General features: G+C 51.2%; 1 protein-coding gene across 5 annotated transcripts; it reads left to right on the forward strand.

Annotated features, from left to right (window-relative positions):
- Positions 1–4,216: 4,216 nt before the first annotated feature.
- On the forward strand, positions 4,217–25,945 carry LOC102460748 (caspase recruitment domain-containing protein 8-like). Of its 5 annotated transcripts, XM_075928984.1 has the most exons (11): positions 4,227–4,825; positions 6,690–6,749; positions 7,539–7,684; positions 10,226–10,290; positions 11,088–11,323; positions 12,086–12,342; positions 13,180–13,308; positions 14,364–14,505; positions 15,222–15,260; positions 17,208–19,256; positions 25,568–25,945. In XM_075928984.1, exons 1-10 carry the CDS (start codon positions 4,552–4,554, stop codon positions 17,585–17,587), a joined length of 1,728 nt encoding a protein of 575 aa, XP_075785099.1. In that variant the 5' UTR covers positions 4,227–4,551; the 3' UTR covers positions 17,588–19,256; positions 25,568–25,945. The 5 variants fall into 5 exon arrangements, with proteins under 5 accessions (XP_025039430.2, XP_075785101.1, XP_075785100.1 ...); XM_025183645.2 differs by lacking the exons at positions 17,208–19,256; positions 25,568–25,945 and adding an exon at positions 16,946–17,061 and having other exon boundaries at positions 4,217–4,825; XM_075928986.1 differs by lacking the exon at positions 17,208–19,256 and having other exon boundaries at positions 4,220–4,825; positions 14,364–14,531; positions 25,568–25,942.
- The last annotated feature ends 1,917 nt before the right edge of the window (positions 25,946–27,862 follow it).

Below are 27,862 nucleotides of genomic sequence, written 5' to 3' on the forward strand. Positions count from 1 at the left end.
GCTAAGAGAGATGATGCACTTTCTGCTCTGTGCCCCCTGGCTTTTCAGTCAAAGAGCCCTTAGGTGAGAGGAGAGTGGAGATGGATGGGGGTGCCTGGATGAAATGGATGGCTGAGGAGGACAGATGGCATGGGTGGGGGGTGAATTGGTGGGTGGCATGGACAGACTGGCCAGGTGGCATGGATGGGGGGTGAATTGGTGGGTGGTATGAACAGTCTGGATGGGAAGGGGGTGCATTGGTAGGTGGCATGGACAGACGGGGTGGATGGCATGGGTTAGGGGTGAATTGGTAGGTGGCATGGACAGACAGGGTGGGTGGCATGAGTAAGGGGTGAATTGGTAGGTGGCATGGACAGACGGGGTGGGTGGCATGGACAGATGGGGTGGGTGGCATGGACAGACGGGGTGGGTGGCATGGGTGAGGGGTGAATTGGTAGGTGGCCTGGACAGACGGGGTGGGTGGCCTGGACAGACGGGGTGGGTGGCATGGGTGGGGTGGTGAATTGGCCGGTGGCCTGGACAGACGGGGTGGGTTGATGGTCTGATGGGTGGTGGGTCTGGCTGGGTGGCCTGGACGAATGGCAGGGTTCAGAGGCGTTAGGTTGAAGAGCACGTGCAGAGAAGAGGACCAGCGTGGGTGGCAGCCGGGGTTAAGCAGTGGCTCACATGATACCCGGCTCCCCTTCCTCCGCACCAAGCACAAGGAGAGCTGTCCCTTCGGGGCCTGAAGGGAAGACCCGCCAGGCAGGGAAATGAAGCGGGAGCCGCAGGTGGAAGTGGTTTCTGGGAGGGCGTGTTCCTGGGGTTGCTGTCTGCTCCCCACAGTAGGTGGCGCAGGAAGAGCTGCACCCCATGAGGGAAGATGCCCCCACCGGGACTCCCCTACATGTGCCCCTCCCTCGCCCGGAGAGGCAGATCACAGCGTGTGGAACCTACACGATCCCTCTCCCGCAAGGTCGGAACGTCCTGTCCAGGGCGGGAAGTTCTACTCGGTGGCGCGGCAGCAGCACAGCTCAGCCGTTGCGAGCACACACCCGCCAGGGTGAGGCGAGGGAGGCGCATGGCTGAGGGGCGCAGAAAACACAGCGACTGCGCTGTCTTCGCTCGTGCCTCGCGTCACCTCAGCGCCCCCGCGTCTTGCCTCAGGCGCCAAATTAGCTAGTTACGACTCTGCACCCACTACCCCCATTGGCACTCACTTAGCCAGGTCCCTGTTGGCCAAGGCTCGCTGGCTCTTTACTCTCTCGCTAGCTAGAGGGGAGCTAGCGTATGGCTGGGCAAGCTGGGAATCACACCCCTAGCCTGGAGTGTGCACTCGGGCCAGATCTATGGCACACACTTACTTTGGAATAACTAAGGTTACATTAGAACATAAGAGCGGCCAGACTGGGTCAGACCAAAGGGCCATCTAGCCCAGTGGCCTGTCTGCCACCAGTAGCCAATGCTAGAGGCCCCAAAGGGAGTGAAATGAACAGGGAATTATCACATGATCCTCTCCTGTCATCCATTTCCACTCCTGACAAACAGAGGCCGGGGACACCATTCCTACCAATCCTGGCTAATAGCCATTGATGGACCTAACCTCCAGGAAGGTATCTATTTCTCTTTTGAACCTTGTTAGAATCTTGATCTTCACAATATCCTCTGGCAAGGAGTTCCACAGGTGGACTATGTACTACGTGAAGAAAAATGGCCTTTTGTTTGTTTCATACCTGCTGCCTATTAATTTCATTTGGTGACCCTTCGTTCTTATGTTATGGAAACAAGTAAATAATTATTCCTTATTGTGACGTAGTGGGGGTACCTGGCTGGTTTCTATGCTGCTGGCTCTGGGGTAACCCCCACTGGCTGCCGCGGGTACCACGACCCAGCAAAACAGGATGAGTCACTATGCAAACCAGTATGGCCAGACACCCCCCATGCAGAGGAACAAAGGAAGGTGGAATGCTGCCCTGGATGGGGGGCAGGACGGGAAGAGAGTTAGTGGGTGGCTGTCTGGGAGCATGGAGGAGACAGCCTAGGGAAAGGGGCTGGAGTTTAGGGGCCCGGTCTCCCCCATCTCAAGGGGGCCTGAGGCATCCTAGTCCAGCTCTGTGACCAGATTACATCTGTGCTGTGCTGTGTCCTGGAGAGGGAATAAACTTCCTCTATTCCACCGGCTGGTGCGTCTGTTTGTGCCATTTCGGGGTGCAGGAGACGGGGGACCCCCAACGCGCTGTCACACTTATTCATTTACTCCATACCTGTTGTGATTTCATAGACCTCTATCCTATCCTCACTTAGTCTCCTCTTTTCTAAGATGGAAAGTCCCAGTCTTTTTAATCTCGCTTCAGATGGCACCTGTTCCAAACCTTTCATTATTTTTGTTGCCCTTTTCTGAACCTTTCTGATCTGGGACTCTCTGGATCTGCAACATTCATGGCCTGGGACACCTTGTAACGCCTAACTCTTCCTCCCTGCCCCAAATAAAACAACATCTGAGTTTCACCCACAACTCACACTGTAGATATACCTGGAGTACACAAGAGGAAAGCTCTAGCAATGCAGGCTACTTCACAGGAGTGGGCATTTGTTTGTTTTGCATTTGGGGAGTTATTTGATTTTGAGACTTTTTGATGTATTCATTCTTCTTTCGGTTTATTTTCAGGATGCTGTATTTTTACATCCCTGTTTACTTTTCATCTGTAGTATTTATTATGTTTGGAAGTGAATAGGGGACGTTTCAGTTCCCAGGGAATTCTGAAAAGTTGGGTTGGGGGGGAGGAATTCAGATCAAACAAAAAATGAAACGTGGCAATGTGGAAAATCGGAGAGAAACCTTCATGCTGGGAGAACTAGCACAATTTTGACAAGACAGAAACATTACATTTCAGTGTCATCCATTTTTTAAATCAAAAATGTTTTTAAAAAGATATCACAGAGAAGTTGTTTTGAACCACAAAACTAAAACCTGTTTTTAAGTGCAATTACAGATTCATAGTAAGGTGGGTCTGGAAGAGACTTCAAGGCTGCGACTACACTGGCATGATTTTCCGCAAATACTTTTAACGGAAAAGTTTTTCCGTTAAAAGTATTTGCGCAAGAGAGCGTCTACACTGGCACGTGCTTTTGCGCAAAAGATGTGTAGACGCTCTTTTGCGCCAGTGAAGTGTAGACGCTCTCATGTGCAAGAAAGCTCCGATGGCCATTTTAGCCATCGGGCTTTCTTGCGCAAGAAATTAACGTTGCTATCTACGCTGGCCTCTTGCGCAAGAATACTCGTGCAAGAGGGCTTATCCCTGAGCGGAAGCATCAGAGTATTTGCGCAAATAGCACTGATTTTGTACATTACAACGTCAGTGTTCTTGCGCAAATGCTCGCGGCCAGTGTAGACAGGCAGCAAGATTTATTGCAAAAGCAGGTGCTTTTGTGCAAAATCATGCCAGTGTAGACCCAGCCCAAGGGTATGTTTACACTGCATTCCTCTTTCAAAAACAAAAGGTAGGACTATGTAGCACTTTAAAGACGAACAAGATGGTTACTTAGATGATGAGCTTTCGTGGGCCAGACCCACTTCCCCAGATCAAATTGTGGAAGAATGAACCATCTTGTTAGTCTTTAAAGTGCTACACAGTCCTACCTTTTGTTTCAGCTAGACCAGACTAACACGGCTGCATCTCTACTCCTCTTTCACGAGAGGAATGCAAATGCAGCCGAGTGAAATTGCAAATGAAGCATGGATTTGAATTCCCTGCGCTTCATTTGCATAATCGCAACTGGCCGCTATTTCGAAATACCCTATTTTGAGATAAAAAACGCTGTGTAGATGTGGTCATTTTGAACAAAGCCCTTCTTTCAAAATAACCCAGAAGATTACACAAGTCCAATAATCTTTTTTTTTCTCACCCCTGGCCTCTTGCCTATCTATAATGAACCAGTAGTGAAGGTAAGAATTGGGAAGGAGTATTTGTGCAGCTAGGGGTGTATATATTTTTTCTCATATTTGACCAAAAATAGCTATATTTAGTGAGAATCTTTTCCCCGGATCCTCTTTATTTGTCACCTCGTGTTGATAGCATTTGTATGGAGACAGTTATTTTTCTAGGGGCCTCTCAAGCTATGAGGCCCTAAACTTTAGCTTAGTTAGTTCATGCCTGAATCCGGCACTGCCTGCATCTGTCAAACGGTAGAGGGCTGGCACTCCTTAAAGGGCAGCCACAGTGGAGAGCTAGTAGCCTGGCTTACAAATGCCAGGCCGTCTGCTCATGCTAATCAGGTGTCTGAAATGCTTTGGAGTTTGCCTTCTGTGTGTGCAGAGTGTCTGACGCAGGCAGGAAGCTGGTGGAGTTGGTTGCTACTTTGTTTAGTTCTGCGGCTGCGCCGGGGACACAAGGGCTCGCAGCGAAGGAGGAGGAAGCAGAGAAAAAACAGAACAGTTTTCGCCAGCTTTAGATCCTGCCTGAGCCCCACCCTGTTTCTCCTGCACACCAATCGCTTCTCAGGCCAAAGGACGGCTCCTCTAGCTCCGGGCCAGCTCCCTGGCACTTGGGCTCAGCTCCCTGCGGCTGCAGGATGGGATTACTGCCGGATGACTTGGTGGTCATCCTCGCAGAGCTGGATCAGAAGGAGCTGAAGCAGTTCAAGATGAAGCTGGTCGTGTTCCCAGTGAAGGAGGGGTGCGACAACATCCCGCCGGGCCGACTGGAGAAAGCCAAAGCCCTGGAATTGTGTGCCATCCTGAAAAGCTACTACGGGAAAGACTATGCCCTGCAGGTGACCATGCAGCTCCTGACAGACATAGGGAGGAGCGACCTGGCGGAGATCCTCGGCCAGACAACAGGGGCTGGTAAGAGTCGGGGCAGGGAGAGATCAGGGAGATCTAGAGGCCCTGAGCGCCTTTGCAAAGGGCTTTGAGATGGGCGGGTGAGCTCTGTACAAGACAGCATGTGCAGAGAGCGATGCACAGAGGGGCCTGCAGGCCCGCCTGTGCCCCCAGACGACTGCCGGGTTCACACCAGAGCGTGGCCTGCAGCAGCCTGTCCGCACGGTGCAAGCCACGCCCTGTCTCCCAGCTGCAGCGCAGGCAGGAAGGGGTTAAGCCCTAGGGTGGCCTTGGGCACTGAAGCTCCTGGAACAGGGGTGGTGCATGTGAAGACACATTTCTTCCCCCCCCCCCCTTCTGTGAGTGCCAAGCTGCTCTGCTTGGCCTGAGGAAGGGGGAGAAGCAGAGGGGAAGGAGGTGGGATAAGGACAAGGAAGTGAAAGTGAAAGGGGGAGTGGGATGGGGAACGGGAAGGTGGGGGTCGGAGGGGGCATTCAGTGTGCCAGGGCTTCTGGGTTCTAGCTCTGGCTCTCAGAGGGGAGCGGGGTCTAGCGGTTAGACCGGTGAGGGCTGGAGGGGGCATTCAGTGTGCCAGGGCTCCTGGGTTCTAGCTCCGGCTCTCAGAGGGGAGTGGGGTCTAGCGGCTAGACCGGTGAGGGTTGGAGGGGGCATTCAGTGTGCCAGGGCTCCTGGGTTCTAGTTCCGGCTCTCAGAGGGGAGTGGGGTCTAGTGGTTAGACCGGTGAGGGCTGGAGGGGGCATTCAGTGTGCCAGGGCTCCTGGGTTCTAGCTCCGGCTCTCAGAGGGGAGTGGGGTCTAGTGGTTAGTGGGGAGAGATGGGGAGCGAGGACTCCTCCATTCCATTGCTGAGTCTAGGACGAGCCTGACTTCGGAATTAGGCCCCGTTGCTGTGAGCTTCCCCGTAACAGTGCCGTAGCCATGCCTGCAACCATCCTGACACGGGGGTGTCCTCACCTGTCTGGTGCTCCCTGGCCCCGGGGGACGATTGCTCCAGCCGCTCAGGTCAGTGGGTCTCCCAGCTGCCCTTCGGCCCTAGGGTCTCACGTATGGATCCCGGCATCACTTTCCCGCTGGTGCAGGCAGGGGTGAGCACGCGGCAGCTTCCCTTGCGGTCTCCCCAGGAGAGGTTACAGCCAGCGCCCCCATCAGCTCCGGAAGCTGCAGACGGTCGGATCCGCCTGCCTCGGGGCTTCATTTGGCCGCTCTGTACCTCTTGTCTGCAAAAGGCTTTGAGCTGCGCTAGACCCCACTCCCTCTGAGAGCAGGGGGGGTGCATCTCTTGGGCAGGGAGGTGGGAGGGCTCGGCAGGGGGCACGGTCCCCTAGCAATCAGTGCTGACCCGCATGTCCAGGGAGATGCTAGAGACCAACGTGGGGGACTCAGACACTCCCTGAGGGTATGTCTACACTACCCTCCTAGTTCGAACTAGGAGGGTAATGTATGCATACCGCACTTGCTAATGAAGCCCGGGATTTGAATTTCCCGGGCTTCATTAGCATAAGCGGGGAGCCGCCATTTTTAAATCCCCGCTGCTTCGAACCCCGTGTAGCGCGGCTACACGGGGCTCGAACTAGGTAGTTCGGACTAGGGTGCCTATTCCGAACTACCGGTACACCTCGTTTCACGAGGAGTACCGGTAGTTCGGAATAGGACCCTAGTCCGAACTACCTAGTTCGAGCCCCGTGTAGCCGCGCTACACGGGGTTCGAAGCAGCGGGGATTTAAAAATGGCGGCTCCCCGCTTATGCTAATGAAGCCCGGGAAATTCAAATCCCGGGCTTCATTAGCAAGTGCGGTATGCATACATTACCCCGCTAGTTCGAACTAGCGGGGTAGTGTAGACATACCCTGACTGTCTCTCTCCTGCAGGATCCGGAAGTGAAGGGCAGGAGTTCGATCTATCTTGCGGTGGTGCCACAGGAGAACTATGTGAGTCCCGAAGCACCCGAGGGTGCTTTTTGCTTCCCCAGGCAGGCCGAGGGGTGTTCAGAAGGGCTCCCTGCAGAGCGACCTGCCCCTCCTGCAATCTGCCCCCCCACCCAAAGTCACCTCCCAGCTCCTGGGACCAACCTTCCACCCTGCCTGCCATGCAGAGCCTAGCTCTGCCGCCACCAGCCCCTCTAGTGCAGAGATTCTCAACCTCTTCTTAACCAGGGATCCCTAACATTAACTAGACAAAGCCATGGACTCCCAGAGGAAGGGGGCAGGAGGGGGTCAAGTACCATCTTCCCCAGATTTCTGCCCTCCAGCTGGCCCTGAAATGCCTGTTCTGGTCACTCCCTCTGGAGCACCCAGCTCTGGCCACAGTCAGAAGAGATGGACCTTTGGTTGAATCTAGTTTGGTTGCTCTTATGAAAGAAAAGCTGAAGAAGCAATGAATTCATTTAATCAAAGAAGATGGTGAGCAGGTCGACCTTACTGCTGCCTCAGACTGACAAGATGGCGGATGCTTTTAGGACTTAATCCCAGATAATGGATAAGGGGAATAAGAATAGGACAGAATTAGGGTAGAACTAGATCAGAATAGAGCCACAAGCACCAAGACATTATGTGACAGAGGAAGGAATATGTTTGAAATCATTTATTTCTGACTATTTTTCTTAATTCCGATTTGACTCCAATACCTAATAAACAATCGACAGAAAGGCACTCTATGTTGAATATTCCAACACTTGTTCTCACAGCATGCGTTCACTAAGATCATTCATGTTTCATCAGTACAAAGCCTGACTGCACGGGAGAAGGAACGTTACTCTTGGAGTGAGTTTGAACGAATAGCTTCCTCTGAAGGGGGAAATTGGAGCGAACATTCCACAGCAGAACAAGGAAGAAATGAGAAATGCAAGTTATGCCCAAGAGAAGAGGTAGCTGTCTATTTATTTCCCATTGCTAGGTTCAGTCACATCCATCCATAACTAATCTCTGTCTATCCATCTCCCTGTTACTCTTTCTGTATATTCCCTGTAATCCTTCTGGCCATGCTGCTAATCACCTGCTCTCTAAGGGTACGTCTAGACTACATGGCTCCATCAATGGACGCTCCCCTGCCGACATGAAAGCCCTTTATCGACCTCCCCGGTAAACCTCATCCTACGAGGCATAACGGGGAGGTTGATAAAGAGCTTTCAGATCAGCGCGGGAGCGTCCAGACTGCCCCGATCTGCCGACAAACAGCTGATCGGCAGAGCGGGGCAGCCATTTAAATTTAAATGAAGCTGCGATTATTTAAATTGCGGCTTCATTTCCCTCTGCCGATCAGCCTAATCTACATGGCTTCATTGATGGAGCCATGTAGTTTAGACACAACCTAGGGGTACATCTAGACTAGAGTATAAGCTTTTGTTGACAGAAGTTTTGTCAACAGATACTGTCAACAAAGCTTCTGTCGACAAAGAGCGTTGACATTATGTCGACAGAACTCAGCAGCAGTGTAGATGCAGGTACAGTTTTGTCAACAAAACTGTCTAGACTACAGGGTTTTGTCGACAAAAGTGGACTTTTATCGACAAAACTATACCTGTGCTCACACTTCCATCGAGTTATGTCGAAATAAAGTCGACATAACTCAGCAGTTTTGTTGATGTATGTAAACCTCATTCTACGAGGAATAACGCCTTTTGTCAACAGAGTTCTGTCAACAGAAAGCGTTATTGCATCTACACTGTCCTTTGCGTCCAACACTGTCATGTTGACAAAGCGGCTTGCTTTGTCAACAGAACTGGCTGTAGTCTGTGTTGACAAAACCCTGTAGTCTAGACACACCCTAAGGGTATGTCTACACATGAAAGCTATTTTGGGATACCAGCAGTAACCCGAAATAGCTATCCCACATCTTCACAAGCCACCTGTTATTTTGAAATATTTTTCAAAATAATGGGCGCGCTGTTTCGGCATCCTAGTAACTCTCATTCCACAAGGGTTAAGGGATGTCTCGAAATAGCACTTTATTTCCAACTTTGATGCTGTGTAGACGGCACCTAATTTCAAAATGGCCTATTTCAAAATATACTCGAAATAAATACGCAATTTGCATAGCACAAACTGAGTATCTTATTTCGAGTTTAGAGTGCAGTGTAGACATAGCCTAAGGCTGCATCTAGATTGGCATGATTTTCCAGAAATGCTTTTACCGGAAAAGTTTTCCGTTAAAAGCATTTTCGGAACAGAGCATCCAGATTGGCACGGACACTTTTCCGCAAAAGCACTTTTTGTGGAAAAGCATCTGTGCCAATCTAGACGCGCTTTTCTGCAAAAAAGCCCCGATCGCCATTTTCACGATCGGGGCTTTTTTGTGGAAAACAAATCTGACTTTTGCCTGAACGGGAGCAGAATAGTATTTCCGCAAGAAGCACTGATTTCTTACAGTAGGAAGTCAGTGCTTTTGCAGAAATTCAAGCGGCCAGTGTAGACAGCTGGCAAGTTTTTCCGGAAAAGCGGCTGATTTTCCGGAAAAAATGGCCATTCTAGACACAGCCCAAGGGTATTTCTGAACAGCAATGTTATTTCAGAGAAACTGACGTTATTCTGAAATCACATAGTCTGCATCTAGACACAAGCAGTTATTTTGACTGCTTCCTCCGACTCCTGTAACAAGGGTTGTGTCTAGACTGGCAAGTTTTTCTGCAAAATCATCTGCTTTTGCGGAAAAACTTGCCAGCTGTCTACACTGGCCGTTTGAATTTCCGCAAAAGCACTGATGATCTCATGTAAGATTGTCAGTGCTTTTGCGGAAATACTGTGCTGCTCCCGTTCGGGCAAAAGTCTTTTTCCGAAAAACTTTTGCGCAAAAGGGCCAGTGTAGACAGCAGAGATTTGTTTTCTGCAAAAAAAAGCCCCTATCGCGAAAATGGCGATCGGGGCTTTTTTGCGGAAGAGTGTGTCTAGATTGGCCACGGATGCTTTTCCACAAAAAGTGCTTTTGCGGAAAAGCGACCTGCCAATCTAGACGTGCTTTTCCAAAAATGCTTTTAACGGAAAACTTTTCCGTTAAAAGCATTTCCGGAAAATCATGCCAGTGTAGACGTAGCCAAGGAGTAAGCGAATTCGGACGTAGAGAGCTCTATTTTGAAATAAGCGCAGTGTAGACACTCCCCATTTCGAAATAAGATATTTTAACGCAAGCTACGCAGTTAGAAAAGCTCAAGTTGCAGAACTTATTTCATAGTTGCATAGCTCAGCCCTGCTGTGTAGACGCACCCTAAATGAAGACACACCGAGTACCCAGAAGAATAACTGGCCATGGGGCTGTAAGCCAGATGATCACAGATTCCCCCTGCCAGCCACCCCATCAGGGTGCCAAGCCAGGGAGTCAGCCCTGGTCAAATACTAGGCCCCAGCTGTCCAGTTACTTCCTTCCCCAGCGGGAAATCCCACTGGAGCTGCATTAACGCCTGTTCCTGTTCCAGGACCTTCAAGAAAAAATATTCCCAGAGACTGTTTGCAGCCCAGATGGGGAGCAGGAAACGTACAGGTGAGAGCTGGGTTGGGAGTTGGGTGTCACCCCTCTTTAGGAGCCTGTGTCTGGAGGCGCAGGCTGGCTCCTATGGCCCTGTGTGTGCAGCGTCCTGTGGGGAAGACCTGGCTGGGGAAGAGCCGGTACAATTAGCACAATTGTCTGAGTGAAGCTCCACTGAGCCTCACGGCTGCTTCTCCACTGACGAGGACCTGGCTAGTTTACTGGGACAGAAACTTGGAGCTGTGCCGCAACCCGTAACACAGGGCTGCACCCACGCAGACAGCGCCAGGGTGGGGTTCAGAGCCCTCGTTAGTTACAGGAGGGACCAGCGGCGTCTGCTAATGACTTGGGGAGCAGAGTGAGGTCTAAGCAGCTGAGAGTGGGGGTTGGTAAGGATCAGGACGCTGGCGTTTAATCCTTGGCTTTGGAAAAGCAGTGGGGTCTAGTGGTCAGAGCAGGAGGAACAGCAATCCTGGGGGACACACACAGCCCTGACACTGATTATCTATATGGCCTTGGTGACAAGTCATTTCTCTGCACTGTGCCTCAATTTTGCCATCTGTAAAGTGGGGGTAATGTTACTTCCTCACCAGGATTTATGATGATTCTTTTGTTGACATTTGTAAATCCTTTGATGGTGGGAGCTAGACGGGGGAGGGTATTACTAATCGCTCCCCCTGCCTTTTGAGTAGAACATCTAGGCTGAACAGAAGTGAAGCCACCTGTTTTGAATTAGATCAAGAGCTGGGAAAGGTCCATTTGGCACCGTTGAACCCTCCTCTGGCGTCTCCCTATCTCCCCACACCCTGCAGGGTTCACCTCCCCAAGGCAGGCACGTTCTGTTGCTCTGAAACCGACCTGGGGTTCGAGGTGCGGGCCCCCGTGACTGTCCAGTACGGATACGACTCCTGGGATCGGCACCTGGCTGCACGGAGCACTCCGAAATGGATGGTGGCCGGCCCCTTGTTCAGCATCCGGGCGGAGCCGGCCCGGGCCGTGAGAACCCTGCACCTCCCGCACTTCCTGTGCCTCACGAGCGCTGAGAGCAGTAAGTAGGTTCCAAGCCAGGGCTGGGAGCGTGGAGCTGGGACCCCCAGCCACCAGGACACGTGCTGCAGACGGTGGATATTAGTGTGGTAGCACCCGGAGACCCTGGTCCAGATCAGAGCGCTGGGTGCTAAACAAACACACAGTCCCGGCAGAGACAGTCACTAGATCAGCCCGGCCAGGTAACCCTGGACACACATTGGCTACGTCTACACTGGCATGATTTTCCGAAAATGCTTTTAACGGAAAAGTTTTCTGTTAAAAGCATTTTCGGAAAAATTGTGTCTAGATTGGCAGGATGCTTTTCCGCAAAAGCACTTTTTGTGGACAAGCGTCTGTGGCCAATCTAGACGCAGTTTTCCGCAAAAAAGCCCCAATCGCCATTTTCGCAATCGGGGCTTTTTTGTGGAAAACAGTACACTGGCCCTTTTGCGCCAAAGTCTTTCAGAAAAAGACTTTTGCCCGAACGGAAGCAGCTTAGTATTTCCGGAAAAGCACTGATGATTTTACAGGAGATCGTCAGTGCTTTTGCGGAAATTCAAGCGGCCAGTGTAGACAGCTGGCAAGTTTTTCCGCAAAATCATTTCATTTTGCGGAAAAACTTGCCAGTCTAGACACAGCCATTCTGTTTGTACTTAGGGCAGAGCAACAAAGGCAGGGCTGGCGGCCTGTGCCCCCAGCATGGCTAACAGGCCAGTGCGTCTGATGGGGATGCCCTGGCGAACGGCCTGTGTTCACAGTAGTTCTCTGTGTCTCCCGACAGGGGGAGAGGCCGATGCCGCCCGGGTGCAAATCGCCCATTTCGCTGAGGAGGGGATGACGCTGGAGGAGCCCACGGGGCTGAGGCCGTTCCACGCCGTGCTGCAGAACCCCAGCTTCTCCCTGTACGGAGTCCTCCTCGTCGTCTCTAGAGTCCTGCCAATCCCCGTCCACGCCCTGGTGCTGATTTACCTGGCACTCCGGGCTGCAGACACAACCCTCCACCTCTACCTCATCCCCAATGACCACTCGCTGGAGAAGGTACCGGGGAACCTGAGGCCTTTGCCACGAATGCAGGTGGCGCCCCGCCGGGAAAGCTGGGGGCCCAGTGATTGGGATAGGCTGGAAATGAGGAGTGCGGGGGATAGGAGGGGGCTCCAGGCCGGGGCAGGGGGGTGGGGTGTGGGAAGGGGGTGAGGGCTCCAACTGGGGGTGCGGGCTGTGAGGTGGGGCTTGGGGCTCTGTGCTGGGACCGAAGGTTTTGGCAGGGGGAGGGGGGGGATGCTCAACCCCCGTTCTGCCCCAGGATCCAGTCCCACAGTCCATAGCTTCCCCCAAGGCCCTGCCTCCTCCCCTCCCCCCCATTCTGCCCTCTTCCCCAAGCCCACCCCACCCTTGCTCCTCCCCCTCCACCCCCAGCCCACCACAGAACAGCCAATCGGCAGGCGGCACTGGCGGGAGGGAGAGGAGCTGATTGGCAGGACAGCTGGTGGACACTCAGCACCCACCGGTTTTTCCCCACATGGTCCTACCCTTGCTGCTGTTTCCCTGGGCTTCTTCCTGCGTACTCCTCTCAGACCTCCTTCCCCATCCCTCCGAGGGGGTTGGCCCTTCTTCCGGAGCTGGGACCCCCTGGGGCGCATTCTCCCTCTTGCGCTTTTTCCTCCCCTCCTTTCTGCTCCCAGAGGGTGACGTCAGCTGTTTTCCCTGCAGCCCCCCGGCGGTATAAGCAGCCTACACCTGTCCAGCGAGGCTTCTTGGTCCTTAGGCCTGGCTCTCCCTCCAGGTGCAACCCCCTCATGTGCCGAGGTACACACCCCACTGCAGGGGCTGAGGTGTGTATCTTCCCACCAATCGACGGCTCTTGAATTTTTTCAGGCAATCAAAGAACATGAAGAGAGGAATTCCTCATTTTTTGTGGACAAATCTCCACAGACCAAACAGCCCCTCTACTTTCACACAGAGTATGCCGTGTCCTGCCTTCCAGAAGCAGAGATCACACCCTGGGTAAGTGACATGACCAAGGCTGGGTCTTCACTAAAAATGCTGCCACTGCACTTCAGTGTAGAAACTTACCACAGTGTCTGGGAGTTACCTCGCCCAGCAGTGAGGTCAGTGGAAGAACTGTTCTGCCAACCTAGCACTGCCTACATCAGGGATTCGTTCAGCTTCGCTATGTTGCTTGGGGGGAGATTTTTTTACACCCTTGAGCAGCGTAGCTGGGTCAAGCTAATTTTTTAGTACAGACTTAGAACATAAGAACGGCCGTACTGGGTCAGTCCAAAGGTCCATCTAGCCCAGTAGCCTGTCTGCCGACAGTGGCCAGCGCCAGGTGCCCCAGAGAGGGTGGACTGAAGACAATGATCGAGCGATTTGTCTCCTGCCATCTCTCTCCAGCCCCTGACAAACAGAGGCCAAGGACACCATTTTATCCCCTGGCTAATAGCCTTTTATGGACCTAACCTCCATGAAATTATCTAGCTTCATAAGACTTGGCCTTATGTCTTCTGAGGTCCATATTTGCCCAGCTAGGAACTGCCTGGTTGGAGGTGTTGATCTAATTAGCCCCAAATTGTAGTATTGGCAAATCTCCGCTCATACAGACAGACACACCCTGCACGCCCCACATTGTCACCATCCTGGGAAGAAACACTGAGTGGGAACCTATAGAGTCAGAGCCCATTGGAAAGAGCTAGGACTAAACTAGGCAGGTCTGTGGGGGGAGGGGAGATCATGGTGGGGATGTCCCACACACAAGGGGGAAAGCTGAACTTCTTTGGACAGACACGGACGGAAAAGGGCGCAGCTGCATGGCTGTGAAACAAGTGCCGTGCCCCACCCCAGAGACAGCTGCATGTCAGTGCAGGGTGATTGATTCCTGCTCAGTTTGGGATTGAAGCTCTAACGGCAGGACGTGAGAGATACGAATATAATTCAGTAACCCCTCATGGAGATGGCAAAGCTGCCTGGTGCGTCTGGCCGGCCCACCGATGAGGACTCACACGTGTCCTTTGTTCCTGCCCTGCTGGCTCAGATGAGGTCACCCCTTGTGTCCGCCTCAGATACTGACGTTTTCCTATACGAGCCAAGAGAAGCGACAGCCCTTCATTGAGGTCTACATCGAGGAGATGAAGAGGAGTGTGCAGCTCAGAGTGGGTGACAGAGACTCTGCTGAGCCGTGCTGGGAGGCTACTCTGAGACCAGGTGGGCCACCGTATTCACTCATGGGGGTACGTAAAATCCTCTCCCAGTTCCTGGCCAGGTATTCCATGAGTAGTGAACCGCCCACCCAACTCACTAGACCAGTGACGATCCACAGCTACAATGTCTCCGATGGGGCTTTTATTACCAGCCCACAAAGCACTAGGGATGTGCAGGCAGATCCTGGCTTTAGGAAGGGCTCTGAGGACGTGCGACACCTTTGTAAGATCAGGGGCTCTGCTACTCAGAAGTTTCAGCCCCGTAGAGCGCTACAGCCCTCCAGCACGCAGGTGAGTTCTGCAGAACACTGACGCACCTGGGCACTGCTATTGGGCCGTGGGCGTCTGGGGCAACTTGCCCTCACCTGACGCCAGATCAGCGTGTGTGCTTTTACACTCCACAGCTGAGTAGTCTGGGGGTGAGGAGGGGCCCAGGCCAGCTGTCTGAAAGAGCAGAGGCAATGCCAGGCTGGACCAGCCCAGGGGATCTGTCAAGTTTGGTATCTGAGCATAGTCACGGGGCGCAGCCAGAAACAGATGCTCCAGAGGGAGGGGCCAAAGAGGTGAAATCTAAGCAGGTCGTTAACTATTGTATTATCCTCATCAATAATCAAAGTCATGTGGCTCCAATAGCCAATAAGACCGGACTTAGTGTAACAGGAGAGACATGAACAGAACAGTGTGCTGATCCATTTTTTTCACCCTTTTTTCCTCTTTCAGGAGATGTTAAACTTACTGGGTCAGGAAAACACCGCATAGGTAAGTTCACTGGAGATATTTAAGAGCAGATTAGGCAGAGACCTGTCAGGGATGACCTAGATGGTGCTTGGTCCTGCCGTGAGGGCAGGGGACTGGACTTGATGACCTCTCGAGGTCCCTTCCCGTTCTAGTGCGCTAGGATTCTCCTTCAAGTGAGTGTGCACTGGTACAATCCATCGACTGCATTGTATGCCCAGTGCATGTGAGTCAGAGACTTTCGCCAGCGTCACACTAGATGGCGCACGCACCCTGGCTCCTTCCACTCTTAGCTGAGGCCATAGAAGGAAAGTGTATGTTACTCACTGGCCCCATGGGGACATCGTCCGAGCATCCTGCAGCATCTGCTTCACTTAGCTAGTGTTCCAAAAGTCCTATGGGGCAGGGGAGGGTGGAGCGGGGCAGGAAGAAGTAGGGCAAAGCCTGCAGTGAAGAGAATTGCCCCAGCTGGACATTTTGGCTCCGTCTACACTACAAGGTTTTTGTGCCAAAAGCTGCGAAGGATCCATACCTCAAGCGTGTTCTTGCGCAAGTAAATCAGCAGAAGAGAGGGCTTTGGCTGGTAGAGTTATTCCTTTCTCCACCAGGTAGAACTCCTTTTTGCAAAGGAGTTCTTGTGCAAAAAGGCAGGTGTGTATGCTCCGCAGAAACCCCCGTTGGGAAAAGCACAGGTGCTCTGATGGCCATTCTGTGAATTGGCCATCCGTGCTTTCTTGAGCAAGAGAGTCCATGCAGTGTGGACGCTCCATGGTGCAAGAGTGCATCGCTTTTGCAGTGCGCTTAGAGGTGGGGATGCGCAAACTTTTGCGCAAAAGGCTTCTTCCGCAAAAACCATGCAGCGTAGACGAAGCCTTGGATGATTAGTGGGAGGCCATATTTCTTGGTCACTTTGTGCATATGCAGTAAAATCAATGCTTATTGACGTTGACTAATTAAATAAAATTGAATCCTTCCAAGCCTAATAATAGACCACAAAACAAGAAACAGACTCCACCCACACTAGCTGGTCAGGTTTCACCCGACTTCTACACAGAGACCCCGGCAATTTCTTCTCCTTCCAGCCCATCCAGCAGGGTTTTGCCTTTCTTGGTCAGCATCTCATGTCAGTTTCTGGATCAAAATCTGGGCCCTCCCAGTCACTTGTGGTGGACCCTTTGTACCAAATTTTAGAACATAAGAACGGCCGTACTGGGTCAGATCAAAGGTCCATCTAGCCCAGTAGCCTGTCTGCTGACAGTGGCCAGCACCAGGTGCCCCAGAAAGGGTGGACTGAAGACAGTGATCAAGCAATTTGTCTCCTGCCATCCCTCTCCAGCCTCTGACAAACAGGGACACCAATTTTATCCCCTGGCTAATAGCCTTTTCTGGACCTAACCTCCATGAAATTATCTAGCTCTTTTTTGAACTCTGTTATAGTCCTAGCCTTCACAACCTCCTCAGGCAAGGAGTTCCACAGGACTCCTTGTGGTTATTGTGTGGTTTCTTGAAGCCAGTCTGTCCCAGTCCATGAAATTCCCCCAGGTGGCGGGACTTCTCTGGAGATGTACTTGTCCCACCCTTTGAGAGAGATCGTCGCCACTGAATCGATTTCTTTTGCAAAGCTCAGTCACCCTTGAGGTAGAAGCGAGTTCCGAGTTCATGCGGAAGCCTATAAGACTTACATGACTGACTAAGTCTGGTGTCTGCAGCATTTGGTGCAGTTCGGTATCATCGTCCTAAAGTGTCCATCTTTCCAAGGCCTCACATCTGCCATGGGAGGTACCCGGGGGAAGGGGCAGCAGAGGTGTGAGGTGAGAAGGGGGTCAGAGGGAAAGGGAGGGCCGGGAGATGGGATCAGTGGCAGAGGAGGGAGATGCAAGAGGGAAGGGAGAGAGTTGGGGAAAGAAGGCAAACGGGGCATGGTACCCGGGTGGGGAGTGAGGGACTGGACTTTGCTGGCCCATGTTCTAGGAGGCGGCCGGAGGAAGACAAAGAGAGATCATCTCCTGGGCGCCCTGAAAGACCTGCGAGAGGCTGAGCTGAAGGAGTTCAAGAGCAAGCTGACGGACATGGAGCTGGAGGAGCACCACACACACATAGCTCGAGGGGACCTGGAGAAGGCAGGGCCTGTGGAGATCATGGAGCTGTTGATTTGTCACTACACGGAGCGCGATGCAGTGGAGGTCACCAGGAAGGTGCTGGTTGCCATCAACCAGAGAGACCTGGCAGAGAAGCTCTGCAGAAGATCGCGGGCGGCTGGGAACGAGCCCGTGGGAGAAGATCAGCCTCCGCTCTCCAGGGGATTCCCCTGCCTCTCCGCCTCTGCTTTCCCGTCGCATTCACAGAGCTGAGCACCAGCCTAGCCAGGAAGTCCGGGATTCCAAGGCCAGAAGGGACCACTGTGGTCACCCAGGCCAGAGACCCAGTGGCTCCTGGGTGGACATCAGTCGGACAGTCAGTCGTCCATGGGTCAAGCTCGGCTGTTTCTGCAACAGCTCTGCTCTAGGCATTCCTGGGCTCTCTGCCCAGAGAGAGGTGATGGCTGGAGGCCTGGGACCTCCAAGACATCTCTAGAGCAGACCATGCTGGCTGCCGAAGGTGTAGTTACCATGTAATCTCTCTTTTTGTATTTAAGCAGCAATAATTACACCACTGAATTTGAAAAAGTTTCTTCAGTATAAGCTTGTTGTGGGCCAAATAACACCCCCATTTCTCTGGTAAGCCTGGACATTTCACCAACCCACAATGATCCAGTTTCTAATCCTCTCTCTGCTGTGACCCACTCCCTTGTAACTCCAAATGTTCTTGTGATCCATGTAAGAGATCAATCCTTTTAAAATCTGGCTCAGCCTTGGGTCTCAATTGCATCACGTGGCAGGGAGTTCCGCAAGTTACTGTCACACAAAAGAGAACAGAACATTCACTCCCTCTGAGAGATTATTAGATGAGATTAGAATATGTAACCACTTCAGTGCCAATGACGAGACGTTCCACGATTTCACTTTGATTGAATGACAGTCAGTAAGAAACTTGGGGGGGGCAATTAATGGGAAGACCAAAGTCAGAAAGTGCCAGGACCAGTTAGAAACAGATGGAGATGGTCCCTGCCTCAGAGAGCTTATAATGTAACAGGACGAGGCTGAACCCAGCAGTAAAGTAGGTCTCATACGTTCCTAGAGAAGGTTGCAAGGTGGAGACGTCCGAGCTATTAGGCAGAGAGACAACACAGATAAGAGACAGTATTCGTAAGTCGTGCCATGGACCCTGCTAAACTGTCATTGCTAGGCAGTTTCCCACGGGGGGAGCAGGATACAAGGGGGTGTAAAGGAGGGACAGGAAAGGGAACCGGGGGGTTAGTGGCGGGGGCATTGCGTAGGGGGAGAGCACTCGAGGTATAAGGAGCAGCATGGCGGACGGTGTGAGCGCGCTTGCGGGCATAGCGGGCCGTGCAGATGGACAGTGAGGAATGAAGGGTCACAGGGGGGTGAAATGAGCCATTTATTTACCCCCTCCCCTGCCTCCAAGTGCATTTGAGGCCCCCTCAGGCCTGCTTTTAACAGCACAGACCATTTCCGTACTTTGCAAGCCCTGTTACGAGGGCACCGCCCGTCTCCCCGTTCCTGTCAGTGGATTCCTGCCGAGGGAGCAGGCGGGAAGGCGAGTTTGGCCCTACACACGCCTGCTGCCCTCCACGCAAACAGCCATCTCCTGCACCCCACTCCAGGCTGCCAGAAGTAAAATGTAACCTCCCCCTCATCAGTGTTGCCTAAGCCCTGCGCCAACTGTGTCCGGTATTTTTGTTGAAACCATCTGGCAACCCTAGAAGAAATCTCAGGGGCAGACCCCAACGTGGGCCCCCGATGTGTCCTCCCCACCCAGTGCACACTAGCTGGATTCTGGATCTACTGCTGGACCAGAGAGTCCTGAGCACCATCCTTCAGTGAGCAGAATACCCTGCAAAAGACCCCAGTCTATTTATCTCGACAAAGAGAAGGTTAAAGGGCGACTTGATCACAGTCGGTAAGTAACTAGACAGGGGCAAGTGGGCTCTTCAAGTTAGTGGACAAAGATCTAACATGTTCCAATGTCTGGAATTTGAAACTAGACAAATTCAGAGTGGAAATAAAGTGTACGTCTTTGAACAGGGATGGTAATTAGCTGTTGAAACAATTTGCCAAGGGTCATGGTGGATTCTCCATCGCTGATGATTTTAAAATCAGGAATAGCTATTTCTCTAAAAGATCTGCTCTCGTTCAAACAGGAATTAATTCATTTTAGGGAGGCAGCATGGCTTGGGTTATACATGAGTTCAGACGGGATAATCACAATGTTTCCTTCTGGCCTTGGTCTCTCTGAAACACTAGATACAGCAAAGAAGGTTCAAGAAGAGATTACAATGCAGAGGGGTAGCTGGCTTTGCCTTGGGAGGGAGTAGCATTAAGAACTGGGTCAAGAGAATGGTCCTGCAGCATCGTAGAGAGAAACAAAAAATGCAGATGGTATCATGAGCTTTGGTGGGCACAACCCACTTCTTCACTGAGAGAGACTTTTAAGGGATGTGACAAACAGTCTGGACTATTTTTACCCATCAAAAGATGTAGCTTCTTAAACATAAAGGCTACGTCTACACTGGCCCCTTTTCCGAAAGGGGCATGTTAATTTCACAGGTCGTAATAGGGAAATCCGCGGGGGATTTAAATATCCCCCGCGGCATTTATTCAAAGTAGGAATAAGATCCTCCGGAAAAGGGCTTTTTTTCCGGAGGATCGGGGCCAGTGTAGACGCTCTTTTCTGGCTTTTCTAAAAGCCGGAAAAAAGCGGCGGACATTTTTATTTAAATGCCACGGGGGATATTTAAATCCCCCGCGGATTTCCCTGTTACGACCTGTGAAATTAACATGCCCCTTTTGGAAAAGGGGCCAGTGTAGACGTAGCCAGAATGTCAAGTTCAGCTGTGGCAGTGTCCGATGGCAGAAAGTTTTTTGTCTTTACATTTAGAACAGTAGGTTCTATGTGTAAGTGTCAGTTTTTAAATTTCTCTCTCCATTTCCTTGTATCCGCTTCTTTTCTCTGTGCTCTCTTGTTCTCTAATCTCTCTCTCCCCTTCTTGCTGTCTTCCCTCCTTCTCGTTATCTTTTTCTCACACCAGATGGGTGGAGTCTACACTGGCACTTTTGTCTATAACTTTTGTCAGAAGTGGGAACAACCTGACGGACAAAAGTTTCGCCCACAGAAGTGCCAGTGCTTGGGAGATGCTTTCCTGCTGACAAGCTATTGTTGCTCATTGGGAGTGATTTAATTATGCTGGCAGGAGAGCTCTCTCCCGCAGGCACAGAATGGTTACCAAAGATCTTACAACGCAGAGCTGCCGTATGGTGTAAGATCCGTAGTGAGGACATAGCCAGAGGCTTGGTCTACTCAAAGATTTTATGGGCTTATAGCTGTTTCAGTTAGGAAGCTGATTTTTTTTTAACCAAAACAGCTATCCTGGTACAACCTGTAGTGTGGATGTGATAGCTTTTCCCCTCCCATACAGAAATAAACTCTACCACTACGATTGCCTTTCTACTGGTAAAATCTGTCCAGCACCAGTGGAGTTTAATACACAGTGGAGTTAGAAAGGTACATAGGTCTAGAGAACATGAGCTATGAAAGAAGACTGAAAGAATTGGGCTTGTTTAGCTTGGAAAAGAGAAGATTGAGTGGGGACATCATAGTGGTTTTCAAGGTATCTAAAAGGGTGTCACAAGGAGAAGGGAGAAAAATTGTTCTTCCTGGACTCTGAGGATAGGACAAGAAGCACTGGGCTTAAACTACAGCAAGGGAGGTTTAGGTTGGACATTAGCAAAAAGTTCCTAATTGTCAGGGTAGTTAAACACTGGAATAAATTGCCCAGGGAGGTTCTGGCATCCCCATCTCTGGAGATATTTAAGAGTAGGTTAGATAAATGTCTATCAGGGATGGTCTACAGTACTGGTTCCTGCCATGAGGGCAGGGGACTGGACTCGATGACCTCTCGAGGTCCCTTTCTGTCCTAGTATTCTACAACTTTTGTGTGTGAACAAATCATAGTGTATTCCCAGCATGAGTGCAGTCCTGGTAGCTGGAGGGAAAACTCCTTTACTTCACCATCCCCTGCCAACGTGCTTCGACCTGCCCCAGACACCTGACCCTCCTGTGTATCCTGCAGAATGGGCACATGCAGCGTGCGCTTCTCACACTCACACACACCACTCACACACACAAATACACAGTCTAATATTCCCTCTCTTCCTTTCCATCCACGTGCCGATTTTTTTCCATCCACATGTGCAATACATTTTTACATGCACCGAGGTCTGGGCCAAGGTACGCTACTAATAGAAACCAAACCCCTAGCACTGTGCAAATCAACTGGGCAGCACTAGAATTTCTCCTGAGCAGCCGCAGAAGCGCCCAGCTGACAGGGAACACTGACCGTGCCCCGAAAGTCCATCTCTGCAGCCCGCTCCGCCCTGTGTGCCACTGCTGAACCGACGGCCAACTTCACAGAACGCAAAGCAGGAAGAATAAATCAACTCACAGGAGAGGGAGAGGAGACTAGGGATAGACCAAAGGGGGGAAAAATTGCCACAAACCCTACGTTATCCCGTGTCCACAGGGAAATCAGTGTGGGTTGTGGAAAGGCTGAAAGGAGCTGGGATAGCTCCCCGGGGGGCGCGTCTACACAGCAGCTTAAACTCGAAACGTCCGTATCTTACTTCGAAACTATTTCAAAGTCGCTTATTTTGAAATCTGGCCCATTTCGGCGCCAAAGTTCAAAATAAGGTGCTATTGCCAGCCGTCCCTTATCCCTCGTGCAAGGAGGTTCACCAGGATGGTGAAAAATATTTGGAAATAGCTGGCGGGATCCCGAAATAGCCCTGCAGTGCAGAACTCGTCAGACAGAGAGAGGGGAAGGGAGCCAGGCAGGTTGGGCCCCACCCCGCTGCCTCTGGGGCTGGAGAGGCTGTCTCGGGCCAGGCCCATGGTGCAAGCTCTGCAGAGCGAGGCAGGAAGCCGGGAGCATGCCCGGATTGCTAGGAAATCATTGACTGGACGGGGGCCGGCTTCCCACGGGGCTGGGGAGGAGCTACCGCGGCGGAGGGAGGACGGAAGAGGAGGGCGCAGCCCCGAGGAGCCGACAGGACCATGAGCGCCCGGCGCCGGCTGGAGCAGGTGCTGGAGGAGCTGGAGGAGCTGGACTTCAAGAAGTTCAAGATGAAGTTGAACGTGGCTCAGCCGCCCGCCGGCTGCAGCAACATCCCGCGGGGCCGGCTGGAGCGGGCCGATTGCTTCGATGTGACCAGCCTGCTGATCAGCTACTACCTGGAGCCGGGGGCCATCCAGATGGCCAGGCAGGTGTTGGAGGAGATCAACCAGCGGCACCTGGCTGCGCGGCTGGAGGGGGTGTAAGAGGTGAGGGGAGACCGGCCGGGCCCCTGCCACCAGCCGCCACATTTCTCCTAAAGGGCTTGGCCGCTTCCTTTCACTTTCGGTTTCTCTGAAAAGCACCATGCTAATTCCAGCCCTGCTCCAGGGCAGGGAAGTAGAGTTGGCTGTGGGTGTTGGGGAACAGGAGACGGGGAATGTTTGCCCGCAAAGCGGCCCCACTTCCCAGCCAACCCTTAGGCTGTGTCCAGACTCAGGGGTTTTTTCGGGAAGCCTTTTCCCGAAAAATCTTCCCCTGCGTCCAGACTCAAGCCGCGTTCTTTCGAAATGATTGCGAAAGAACGCGGCTTTTCTTTCGACGGCGGTAAACCTCGTTTCACGAGGAAGAACGCCTTCCTTCGAAAGCTCCTCTTTCGAAAGAAGGCGTTCTTCAATGTAAAGAGGGCTTCCTCGAAAGAGAGCATCCAGACTCGCTGGGTGCTCGCTTTCGAAAAAGCGGCTTGCTCTTTCGAAAGATCCGCCTGCAGTCTAGACGCGATCTTTCGAAAGAGGCTCTTTCGAAAGATGCTTTCGAAAGAGCCTCTTTCGAAAGAAGCCTGCAGTCTAGACATAGCCCTGGTGAGTTCTGAAAGTGAAGTTTCGAAAAGTGTGAGAAAATCCTTAGGTTGGCCTAGTTCAAATGTCCCATGCAAGGGGAGTCAGTAGATGGATTACTGGCCAAATCTGGACCACCTGCTCCTTTTGAATGCACCTCAAACGTTATTTTATCTTATTTTCTCTGGACCTTGACTATACCTGGCATTAAAGAAAAGGGAGCCCTGTCTCCCAACCTGCCCCCTTCTCTTATCCACTCTAGAAGGCCATGGTCCTGTAGGGTACATCTGGACTGCGTTGCTATTTCTGATTACCGGACGTGTCCCGAAATAGCAATGCCGCGTCTTTAAAAGCGCCCACTGTTTCCTGAAATAACGGGCACACTATTCCGGCGTCCTTGTAACGTTAAGGGATTTGTCAGAATAGTGCCTTATTTTGAAATTTGTGTAGGCAGCGCAAAATTTCAAAATGAGCTTTTTCGATTTAGACTCTAAATAAGCTTCGCAATTTGCATAGCACAAATTGCATAGCTTATTCCGACAGTAGGGGCTGTCTAGATGCACCCTTTAACGTTAAAGGCTGAATGGTTTTTCAGGTGTTTGTCATCAAGATCTTGATCATTTGTTGCCAGAAAAAAAAAATCCAGTTACACTTTTTTGCAAGCCCAGGCTCCTAGTTAGATTTCAGCTCAGGGTTTTTCATTCTTGCTCCTTAAACTCTTCCTGCATTTCCCCCTAAATATAGACTTCTCCTTCACTGCTTTCCTGTAGCACTGCCCTGTGGCTGTTAAACAGTCAAACAGTCCCATACCAGGTTGTATTTAATCATTGCATGAGCAATCCCCGTGTAATGTTGTTGTGTATCTGGTATACAGCTAGGCTACATCTAGACAGGCATGATTTTCCGCAAATGCTTTTAACTGAAAAGTTTTTCTGTTAAAAGCATTTGCGGAAAAGAGCGACTAGATTGGCACGGACGCTTTTCTGCAAAAGCACTTTTTGCGAAAAGCGTCCGTGCCAATCTAGACGCGGTTTTGCGCAAGAAAGCCCCGATGGCCATTTTCGCGACCGGGGCTTTTTTGTGCAAAACAATACCACGTTGTGTACACTGGCCCTCTTCCGCAAAAGCATTTGCACAAGAGGGCTTTTGCCCAAATGAGAGCAGCATAGTATTTCCGCAAGAACACTGACAATCTTACATGAGATCGTCAGTGTTCTTGCAGAAATTCAAGCGGCCAATGTAGACAGCTGGCAAGTTTTTCCACAAAAGCGGATGATTTTGCGGAAAAACTTGCCAGTCTAGACGCAGCCCTACTATGTCCCACCCCAGAGGTGGCTGCACTTCAGAAGAGATGCCTAATTTGTTGCTTCTAAAATGCTCGTACTTCAGGGTTTCAGATGATCTCCTGCAGGGGTCAGGAAGGGACTCTTCTCCCCCACCCCAGTGTACTCTGGGTTAATCCTTTGAAGCCGCGGGGATGGTCATGGCTGGAGATGGAAAACTAAGTGGGAAAGGCCCAGGCTCTGAGCTGACATCAAGCATTTTCTCTCTCTCTCAAGTGGTTGACTGGCTGGTTCTTGCTTACATGCTCATGGCTAGCTGATCACCACATCTAGAATAGGGAAGGAATTTTTCTCCTGGTTAGACTGTTCGGGATATATCTGATTATCCGGGTATATCTCACTTAATCATTTCACTGTCCTTGTGGCAGCCTCGGTCACTGGAACACCTCAGTCCCTATGAAGCATAACAGTCTAGTCTCCTGAGGAGTCATGGAATCAGAACTGGAAGGGACATTGCGAGGTCATCAAGTACAGTGTCCTGCACACATGGCAGGACCACACACCATCGCTGACAGGTGTCTGTCTCATCTGCTCTTAAATATCTCCAATGATGGAGATTCCACAACCCCCCTGGGCAATTTATCCCAGTGCTTAACCACCCTGACAGGAAGTTTTTTCTAATGTCCAACCTACACCTCCCTTGCTGCAATGTAAGCCCATTGCTTCTTGTCCTATCCTCAGAGATTCGAGAGAATAATTTTCCTCCCTCCTTGTAACAGTCTTTTAGGTACTTGAAAGCTGTAATCATGTCCCCTCTCAGTCTTCTCTTTTACAGACTAGACTAGACAAACCCAATTGCAATGCTTTGGTTTAATTATGTTTGCTGGGTTTAGAGTGCAGGGCATGGAGGTGGTGGTGACCTATGATGTACACCCCATGGTCCTTTCTGCCCTTAAACTCTATGACTTTGTGAGTCTAAAGTGCTTGTGATTTGCACAATGAAAAATGCTTTGCTAATCACTTCCTATCAAATTCTCCCTGCAGGGGAATCTAATGAAGAAAACACCCCATACAAAAAAATGCACTTACTCCTCTAAAGAGCTCCAGATCCTGCCACACAGTGATGGAAAAACAACTCACAATCCTGCCACTCTGCAGCTCTATCTTTTATGTCCTCTGCCCAAGACTGAATCTGAACACCCTCGGTGAGACAAAATACAATTGCCACTCACCTGGGTCTCGCTGCACAGGCCTCTCCCCAACAATGAAGTACACAGAAGCATCTGCCATTCCTGCCTCAGCATCTTACAGCTTTTTTCCTTTCCGTGTTCACGATGACTACCGATTTCCACCATTCCTATTTTTGATTAAATAAAGAGTTATTTTTACAGTCGTTCCTTACCACTTTTTTTGTTTTGGTTGTTTTTTGTTTTGGTCCGTTTAGAGCTGGGAAAAGTCGTACTCTGGAGAGTGACTCTTGTGTGCAATAGAGATGTTAAAATGTATTTAATGAAGTCTTTGTGTCACTGCAGAAAAATTACATGTGGGGGGCAGGTAGCTTCCTGGGGACCCGTGTGCATGGGGAGCCAGCTTTTAAGCCAGTTCCCTGTGCGTACTGGGAGCCTGTGTGTAACCGTGAAGATTAACCGATGACTCCAGGCTCGTTGGTTAACTGTGTACACGGTTACACTTTCACATCCCTAGTGTGTATGCCCACAGAGGGTACAGTCTGGCAGCAGCAGGAAAATTTTCTATTCCACCATGCCAAAAGCCCTCCTGTACTCATTTCATAGCAAACAGTTTTCCAAGGGGAACAGCTTTTAGTTCCAACTGCTGGGTGGGGAGATTTGAAAAACTGGAACATGCGCCTTGAGGTAAACGGCCTGTTGTCTCATTCCCTGCTCCAGCCAGTTAACCAGTCTCCCAGCATGGAGTTACGTTAGGCTGATGCTGTACTGTGAAAGGGTCAAATTCCACTTGCTGCTCCCCCTACCAGCCCTTCCACATTCACCCATTGTGATGTGATCTGAACAAGTGTGTGCATTTTTGTCCCATGCCAATGGTGTATTTTACATTTCTTCCCCTCACCCCATATGGAGAGTTTCTCGTGGTGTTTCGTTCGCTGGGGGATTACTACGTCAAGCAAACAAAAGTTGCATTTTGTTTTGCAAAATGATTTATGCTCAGGGTGTTAGCGTCACAGTCAAGAGATGGCTGGGGAGAAGGCTCTGCCCGACAGGTCCGCAAGTCTCATCTTTGAGGCTGTGTCATGACTCGCTCTGACCACTAGACCCCATAACCCTGACAAAGCCAGGGTAGAATCCACAAGTCCTGACTCCCTCTACTCTATCCAGTCTAGACCCTATGGCTTTACACTCCTGTGTGGGGCTAGTGCTTATTACAGTGCTAGTGCTTATTATTAATCCCCAAAGTCTCTCAGAGACACCTCCATACACAATCTTAGGTCCTCAAAATAGCTACCTTGAATGGCTCCCCATATCTCCCCTCAGAGACTCCAGTGCCTCCATCAGCGACCTCCCCCAATACTCAATGAGGGCCTCCCTAATAGCTCTTCTTGTGGACCTCGTCGCCCCACTGTGGATCCCCAATGGAGCCCCAAAATCTGCTTCTTTGACCCCCTAAAAGCTCCCTGAGTGCCCAACCCCCGCAACAGCCTCAGTGAGACCCCCAAAATGCCATGTGCCTCAAGCCTCTCAAACACCTCCCAAGTGCCCCCAAAGGGATTCCCCAATGTCCTCAGAGACCTTCCAGTAACCCCCCCGGGGGGGCACAATATTCCCTCATGGACCCCTCCCCCTCCCTGGCCCCACCTATGTCAGTTAAAACCGTTACGCTGGCCCTCCCCCACCCTGTGGAACTCCCCACGGCAGAGTGGGGAGGGGCAGTAACGGTCACTGGGAGAGCTGGGGGGCTGCCGGGGGGGACCATGAGTGGGAATTTTGGGGGTGTCAGAGGGGGTCTGCTTTGTGGATTCATGATGGGATGATAATGTGGACACTAAGGGGGGTATTTAGTTGTCCCTATGGCATTTACTTTACAGGTGTTTAGGGGGCAAGCAGGGCATGTTTGGGGTCTCAGTGGGGTAACTTTAGGGAGATCCATGAAGCAAGGTAGTGAAGAATGCTTTGAAAAGGGACTTTTGGGGGAATCCCTGTGTGAGATTGGGAAGGGCTTAACGTAGTATCTCAATGGGATCAGTGTTGTGGTGTCCATGAGGACAGGTATTGGGGTGTCTCAAAGAGGCTAATATGTGAGGATCTATCGGGGTAAATATTGGTGGGATCTATTAAAGGAAAAGATTGGGGTTGTCTCTGGGAA

Source organism: Pelodiscus sinensis, chromosome 4, assembly GCF_049634645.1.
Source record: "Pelodiscus sinensis isolate JC-2024 chromosome 4, ASM4963464v1, whole genome shotgun sequence".
NCBI classification, from domain to species: domain Eukaryota; kingdom Metazoa; phylum Chordata; order Testudines; family Trionychidae; genus Pelodiscus; species Pelodiscus sinensis.

Bases quoted from the DNA above. Each gene is read 5' to 3' on its own strand.
- LOC102460748 (XM_075928984.1), top strand. From the start codon at position 4,552: ATGGGATTACTGCCGGATGACTTGGTGGTCATCCTCGCAGAGCTGGAT. The intron at 6,750-7,538 runs GTGAGTCCCGAA...ATGTTTCATCAG, and splicing joins TGGTGCCACAGGAGAACTAT to TACAAAGCCTGACTGCACGG. The intron at 14,506-15,221 runs GTGGGCCACCGT...TTCCTCTTTCAG, and splicing joins GGAGGCTACTCTGAGACCAG to GAGATGTTAAACTTACTGGG.